General features: G+C 36.2%; 2 protein-coding genes across 4 annotated transcripts; one reads left to right on the top strand and one right to left on the bottom strand.

The window, feature by feature from the left end:
* Positions 1 to 389: 389 nt before the first annotated feature.
* On the top strand, positions 390 to 2,136 carry LOC122664891 (high mobility group B protein 7-like). 3 transcript variants are annotated; one of them, XM_043860918.1, is made up of 7 exons: positions 390 to 565; positions 937 to 1,019; positions 1,134 to 1,287; positions 1,371 to 1,428; positions 1,544 to 1,588; positions 1,700 to 1,771; positions 1,931 to 2,136. In XM_043860918.1, exons 1-7 carry the CDS (start codon positions 459 to 461, stop codon positions 1,973 to 1,975), a joined length of 564 nt encoding a protein of 187 aa, XP_043716853.1. In that variant the 5' UTR covers positions 390 to 458; the 3' UTR covers positions 1,976 to 2,136. The 3 variants fall into 3 exon arrangements, with proteins under 3 accessions (XP_043716853.1, XP_043716851.1, XP_043716852.1); XM_043860916.1 differs by having other exon boundaries at positions 1,904 to 2,136; XM_043860917.1 differs by having other exon boundaries at positions 391 to 565; positions 1,922 to 2,136.
* A 187-nt stretch (positions 2,137 to 2,323) lies between these two features.
* LOC122663806 (receptor-like protein 12) lies at positions 2,324 to 4,291 on the bottom strand. The gene has a single exon (XM_043859452.1). It carries the CDS (start codon positions 4,199 to 4,201, stop codon positions 2,423 to 2,425), a length of 1,779 nt encoding a protein of 592 aa, XP_043715387.1. The 5' UTR covers positions 4,202 to 4,291; the 3' UTR covers positions 2,324 to 2,422.
* Positions 4,292 to 7,264: the final 2,973 nt, after the last annotated feature.

The raw sequence follows: 7,264 nt of genomic DNA, 5'->3' as shown, positions 1-7,264 counted from the left end.
CATCTACAAAAATTTCAAGAACCAGTCTCCATTGGAATCCGACCTAGAAACCAAGAAGTTTGGCCCTGAACCAGTCTGAACCCTGGCAACCCTTCATTCGTTCTATATCGACCCGGTCGCACGGCTGAAGGCACTCAGGCAGTAGACATTCATGACTAAATATCTGGCGCCAAACCCAAAACTTTCAGCGGGAATGTGAACAAGGCCAAAGAAGTGAACTAAATCTGTACCGTCCAAGCAATTGAGAATCTACAGTTGTTAACGCTCCAACTCATTGATCCGTGACAAAGGAGTTCGAAAGTTGCGCGCGATTCATATCTGGCGCCAAACCCAAAACTTAATTTTATTCCTTTTCTTTCCTTCTTAATCGCTCACCTTGTAGGCTTTTAGAAATACGTTCTCTCTTCTGTGTGTTTCTCTCAACCGTTCCGTCTATCTGTGTTAGTGAAAGAGAAGAAATGGCTGGATCGACATCGAAATCAATCCCCCCTAAAGGAGGAAAGAGGGTCGAAGTCGATACAAACGTGATGAAGCGTGCGAAGGATGGAAGCGCTTTCACCAGATGGTATTGCACACTCTTTTTTCTTGTCATTTGCAGCTTCTGATATGATCTCATTGGGTTTGCTCCTGAATAATCATTTGTGGGTTCCTTCCCATCTGTTATAGGGTTCCCACATTTCTTGTTTCTGGAGATTTAACGCTTCAGCTCTATATTCTCTGGTTTTGTTCTTTTAAAATCGTTTGTGGGTTTCCATTTGTTACCGGGTTTTCAGTGTTATTTTATCTTAGTTTAGTTTTCTCCCTTGCGATTCATGGCTTATTATATATTTGATTCTGTAAGGGTTTCTCTATCTTACTTTTATGCTTTTAGGTTTCCTTTTTCCTGTAGATTCTCGTTTATGCTTTTGTTAAATTGTATCTTCGGGTGATTTGCAGTGAGGAGTGTAACAAAGATGTTCCAGTGGTGCTCATTGACATGCATAATTGTAGCATTGAGTCTAGAATCAAGATGAAGCTAGGTATGCTTGTTTGCTTCCTATATGGCTTCTTTGTTTATTGATGAATCAATGTATTTGCTTATAATTTTCTTCTATCAATTGGTTTGTTCTAATAATTGTTCTCTTTTCCATCAGAGGCTGTAGAGAGGGCTACAGAAGTGAAGAAACCAGCAGAAAAGAAGAGGAAACCTGCATCATCAGAACCAAAAGCAAAGAAGAGCAAATCTGGGAAGAAAGTGAAGGATCCTAATGCACCCAAGCGCCCTCCAACTGCCTTCTTCCTCTTTATGTAATTCTCTCTCTATCCCTCTTTCTCTCTCCAGGTTATTTAATTATTTAGGGATGGATTTTGATAGTATACTTTGGTTACAGGGATGACTTTAGAAAATCGTACAAGGAAGAGAACCCAGATGGAAAGGATGTCAAAGTGGTAAGATTGATCTCTGTATACTTCATTTATATGCTCACTTCCTTGTTTTAAGTGTTTGTTTGGTGGAATTCTGCTATAATTTTACTGACATTTGTTGTAAACTGGAATAACAAAGGTTGCAAAAGAAGGTGGGGCTAAATGGAAATCCTTGACAGATGAGGTGAGTAAATTGCTACTTCCTCTTTGTTTATGTGCTATATTTTGTACTATGTTTCTTTCTGTTTTTTTTTCCCTTAAACCTTCACTTTAACTTGGTTCATTGTTTAATCAGGAGAAGCAGACTTATATTGATAGAGTACAAGAGCTCAAGGAAGAGTATGAAAAGGCTCTGGAAACCTACAAGGTAATTTTCCCCTTTTTTTGGGCTCTGTTTTGTGCTGTGTTCACTGCTTTAACTAGTTTTGTGTTTATCAGGCAAAAGATAACTTTTATGTTTCATCAATTTCTTAGTTTTTGACTTGGGTTCTTATGACAGGAGCAAGGTAAGCAAGAGGAGGAAGAGGAGCAAGATGAACAAGGGGATGCAGGTTCAGAGAAAGAAGAGTAGAAGATATGGAACATAATTTTGGGCCCTATATGAATAGGCTTTGTTATCCTTGTAAATGTTTAGGTTAGGTTTGGAGTAGTCACTAGTAAGCTTTGTTTTCCTTATAGTATAGCAGTCTCTCTCTACTCCAAGGGGGTTAAAATTTGACTTTTAACAGTTTATGATCTATGAAACAATCCTTTTTGTCTACTCTCCACAGTAGAAACTAGTAGGCAATTTTCTGAATCAATAATTCATTTACAAAATTTACCGAGTTCAAATAAAAACTTAACTTACTTTCAATTTGTTCCACTTCAAACCAATGACACCAAGATGGAAATTGAATAAAAGAAAAGAAAAGAAAAAGAATGGACCTCATCTCTTCTGAAGTTACTAACAAGTAACAACCAACAAGGCATTAAAGATGCCTACCACTGGTAGCACAGTCAGCATTTACTGACTCTCTATTCATAGATTCCTTATTCTACAATTTGGCAAGGGCTTGCCACATAAGCACTGATTGTGGGCATAAGCAGCCACAGGGAAGATGTTGAAGGGTCTTCCTTGAGGTATTTCTCCACACAACCTGTTTGTCCTGAAGTTTACATGCCTGATGCTTTGTAGGCCAAGGAAGCTATCTGGTATTTTCCCTGTCAGCCCATTGTTGGACAAGTCCAGCCATCGCAACTTCAGTAGCTCTCCTAAACTTGTTGGGATGGTGCCTTCTATCTGGTTCCTTGAAATATCCAATCTCTCAAGTTCAAGTAGGTTTGATATTGAACTTGGGATTATGCCTGTGATCCTGTTGCGTGTCAAATTAAACACTTTCAAGCCTGAACCTTCACTGAACTCAGGAATCTCACCTGTAATTTGATTTCTGGAAATGTCGATGAACTCTATAAAGCTGCTTGTTTTGTTCTGTAATAGCCTTGATAGTGAGCCATAAAACTGATTTGAGCCGATTTCAAGAGTGGAAAGCCCTTCTGGTAATACAATTTCTGAAACATCAGACTTAAGCTGGTTGTTTGAGAGCTTGATCTTTTGCAGATTTGACATGTTTGTGAAAAAATTGGGAATCCCACCTGTGAAAAAGTTATCAGAGAGGTCTACTGATGCCAAAGATTCTGGCATTGGAAAGTTTGGTAAGAGGCCTTTGAGGTTACAACCAGCAAGGTGCACATCTGTGAGGGGTTTATTTCTAATCCAGTCAGGAACATTTGCTAAATGGAGTTTGTTGTAGGATAAGTCTATTGACAGTAGAGATGGGATGCCATTTGGAAGGATTCTTGGTGAGGGATCTGAAAACCCATTTCTTGACAGGTTAAGTTGCCAAAGTTTCTGTAGCCTTGAAACTGAAACTGGGATTTGACCAGTGAGCTGATTATCACTCAGAGAAAGGGTGGTAAGAGATTTAATGTTCCCAATCTGATCTGGGATTCTACCAGTGAGTTGGTTATGGCTCAGAGAAAGGTCCATGAGATTGGGCAAGTTACAAAAGGAACTGGGTATCTGGCCTGAGAGCTTGTTATTTGAAAGGTCAATAGAGGTTAGATTATGAAACTGTCCAAAAAAATCTGGAATCTGCCCAGACAGAAGGTTGTAGCTAAGATCAAGGTACAGCAAACTATTGAGGTTTTTGAAGGTGGGTGGGATTGGGCCTGTCAGGAAGTTCTTACCAAAATTCACCTGGATGAGGTTTCTGAGGTTCCCAAGACTTTGAGGAATCTGTCCCTTCAAATGGTTCCCACTCAGGGAGAGTGTCTTCAGTAAGGGCAGTTGACCTAGACTTGGAGGAATGGATCCTTCAAAGCTGTTATCTTCAAGGACAAGTTGGGTGAGGTGGGTTAACTTTGAGAAGCTCTCTGGAATAGGACCTCCAATCTGTTTCATCCCACTTATCACCAGTGTCTCCAAGAACTGGAGATTACCCAGAGAAGGGTACAAGGTGCCCTTCATGTACATACCACTCTCTCTGTCAGCAGGTCTCTGCAACTCCAAACCAATCACCCTCCCTGTAGGGTTACACTGAATGCCCTCCCAATCTCCTCCACAGCAATCTTTACCAATCCATGAAGAGAGAATCTCTGTTGTGTCTTTCAAAATCTTGCCTTTGAATCCAATTAGTACAGCTCTGTCTGTCTCTGAACAAACTGGAGTTTGTGCAACTGTTTGAGTCAGGGTTTCTAGGAATAAAACAGAGAATTGAAAAATGAATGCAAACTTGAAAACCCATTTCAGATTCAGCATTTTGGGAAGTGGGTTTTGATCTACTTTGACAAATTTTTTGAAAAATATTTGAGATTTCTAACCTGCTAATGGGTTCTGGCTGGTGAAAACTCTACTGGAAGATGAAAAGCTGAAAAAGGGAATTTCTGTGTTTGTTTCTTGGCTTAGGGTGGAAGGTATGATGATGGAAACCAAGTGGGGAAGAGATAGAGAATTATATTATGGTCTGAAACAGAGGTCTTTATTTATACATGTAAGAAACATCTCTCTGAAAAAAAAAAATATTAAATTTTAGTTTATCCAGATTTTAATTGACTCACATGGGTTTTTGTGACCGTTTGATGGATCACGAGGGTTCTAATTTGGTTTTTTGAACGTTAGAGAGGCTTAGAGCGTCTGAGATTCAAAATTCACCTGACCTTTAAATTCTTGCCATTACTTTTTACAGGGTACTATCATTCATCTCTGCATTTTAAATTAGAGAAAATATATGTTGCTGTGTGTAGTGTGGGTGTTGGTGTTATCATTGATCATAGACCATTAATATAGAATCTCCATCCGATTGATTCCAATATGAGGAATAATTTTGGTTCAATGGTTTAGATTGATGGTGCACCATCAATTTCTATGTTTGAAGGACCATCATATAATAACTGTCACCAAAAGGTAATGTGTAAGAATTTCATCCCTTGGTTTTGGAACTTTCTTGCTTGTCGTTACCTTCAGTTGTTAATACCTAAACCTTTATATTAAAAGACAATTACACATAGCTTTACAGCCTCAAAAGAGGACAGGGTGGGGAAGAAAGAAAAAAGTTTTGAACAACAATGCTTTCTAACTTGGTATTGATCCCAAGCGGGTAAGGAAAAAGGAAAAAGGAAAAAGGAGAAATTGTATCTAATAAAAAACTTATTGTAAAATAAGGGGGCGATATTCTCTAACCGGGAGTGCACGGGGGGCACAGGTAGCGCCCAGACAGATTGGGTAGGATAGGGCAGCCATTTAGGTCATTTAGGGGGGTGGGCTGGTCATTTTGTCCACTCCCTATGTGCTTGGGCACATCTTGTGCCTCCAGTGCAGAGAATATTTTTTTAAATTATAATTTTACTTTTTTTAGTATATCATATTTATTTTTTTGAATGAGAATAAAATCCCGTTATTTCACATATGTACTTGAATAATTTGTAAAATAATGACAACTCTTAAAAAGGATAAAATAGTAAATTGATTTTAAATTATTTTTTAAATTACTATTTTTATTTTGAATTAAAGAACTTTAGGAAGTAAGATAAGGGCAATCAAAAGAAAGTTATGACTTCTCAGTTCACCATTTTGATTATAACAAGATGCACCAAGAATTAATTTTCAGAAATATTTGACAAAACAATGTTGTTACCTTTTACTCCATTAAGAACAATTCTTTCCCTTGCCGTCTAGCTAGGGTAGTGACATATTGTAGCCATGTTTGAGATCAACTCTCACCTTCACTTTTTTTTTTTTTTTGGAGAGAGAGAGAGAGGCTATGAACAAGTTGGGATTAGGATGGGCCCTACTAGATTAGGCTTTGGATTGTATTATTAAATGGATCGGAGAGTGAATCAAGATCAATTCCAATTTAAGCCAATCAGGTAGACATTTTTTGATTGAAAGAACCATGGTTTTAGTTAAAAGAAGAAAATAATAAATAAATATTGAAGGGAACAATTTATTACCAAAAAAAAAAAAAGAGAACAATTTATTGTCACCAAAATGGTGAACTAAGAAATTATAACCCTCTTTTAATTACCCCTTGTTTTACCATTGCCATTATTTATTATGTTGCAAGTCAGGTGAGTCTCATTTTATTGATAGGTTGGATTCATTTCCCTATTTACATGCCAAATTTGAGCTCTAATTAGACTCTTTAATGTGTTAAGCAAGTTTGAGCTCTAATTAGACTCTTTTTTTTTTCCAGCCTCATCTAGGGCTCTTAGTGGGGGTCAATTCCAAAGATTATATTTTAAGTGATAATATTCTTAGAAAACATATATTTTTTCAATTATTTATTTTATACAATGATAAAAACATGCAAGTGAGAATGAGACCAATAAATAATAGTAGGTTTTTATTTTCCAACCTTTTTTTACTCAAATTATAGTTGCCATTCCTCATGATTTGGTAAATTGAGAACAATAAGAACAAGCTAGGTGATAAGTTTTCAAAAAAAAAAAAAAAATGTTAGTCAAGTAACTATACAATGATTATAAAAAATGTGCATTTAGAGAGTTTCTTTAGACTTGCGCATGGCGATTAGATAGAGCTAAAAGTTTGGTCCCTGCTTACATATCAAGTTTAAGTCAAAATAGAGTTGACCAAATGATGAAATAAGATGTTGAAAATCTAGTCGAGAATGAAACATTTCTTAAAAAATGGATGGTTAAAATACAAGGGAATATGTTATTAAAATAGAACAGTTCTTAAAAAATGGATGACTACCTGTGGATGCCTAAAAAAGAAAAGAAAAGAAAAGATAAAATATAAAGAGATAAAAATCATGATTGTTTTATGTATATATCTCTCCTCAAATTCAATTTTTTTTTTTTTGAATTTTTTCTTAAAAGATAAAATATAATGAGATAAAAATCATGATGATGTTGCAATGATTGTTTTATGTGTCTCTCTCTCTCCTCAAATTCAAAAAAAAAAAATTTTGAACTTTTTCTTTTCTTTTCTTTTCTATATGGTTCAATCAAATTTTAGATGGTGGCTGATTAGACCATTTTCTAAATATCCACATGGTCAAGATTGTCATATCACCTTTCCATGTGGCAAAGAACATATCCAAATTAAACAATGGATTTCTCATTGACCCAAAAAAAAAAAGATTTCTTAGATATAACTATTCTCTATTCTTCAGTGTGGTTTGAGATTTAATACTTATCATTATCCAAATGATTCATAGATCATGCGAGTTTGATACGTGCAACGATAATCTAAAAATAAAATAAAAAAAAAGAGAAAAATAATAAAGAGAGAAAGAAAGAAAATATGATAGAAGAAAGAGATAATAGGGATGGGGGTTTTGCTTTATTGACGAAGCCAGGC

The sequence above is a fragment of the Telopea speciosissima genome, chromosome 6 (assembly GCF_018873765.1).
Source record: "Telopea speciosissima isolate NSW1024214 ecotype Mountain lineage chromosome 6, Tspe_v1, whole genome shotgun sequence".
Lineage (NCBI taxonomy): Eukaryota > Viridiplantae > Streptophyta > Magnoliopsida > Proteales > Proteaceae > Telopea > Telopea speciosissima.
Note: the sequence above shows the minus strand (reverse complement) of the source record. Positions and strands in the feature narration are given on the sequence as shown.

Bases quoted from the DNA above. Each gene is read 5' to 3' on its own strand.
- LOC122664891 (XM_043860916.1), top strand. From the start codon at position 459: ATGGCTGGATCGACATCGAAATCAATCCCCCCTAAAGGAGGAAAGAGG. The intron at 566-936 runs GTATTGCACACT...GGTGATTTGCAG, and splicing joins GGAAGCGCTTTCACCAGATG to TGAGGAGTGTAACAAAGATG. The intron at 1,589-1,699 runs GTGAGTAAATTG...TTGTTTAATCAG, and splicing joins GGAAATCCTTGACAGATGAG to GAGAAGCAGACTTATATTGA.
- LOC122663806 (XM_043859452.1), bottom strand. From the start codon at position 4,201: ATGCTGAATCTGAAATGGGTTTTCAAGTTTGCATTCATTTTTCAATTC.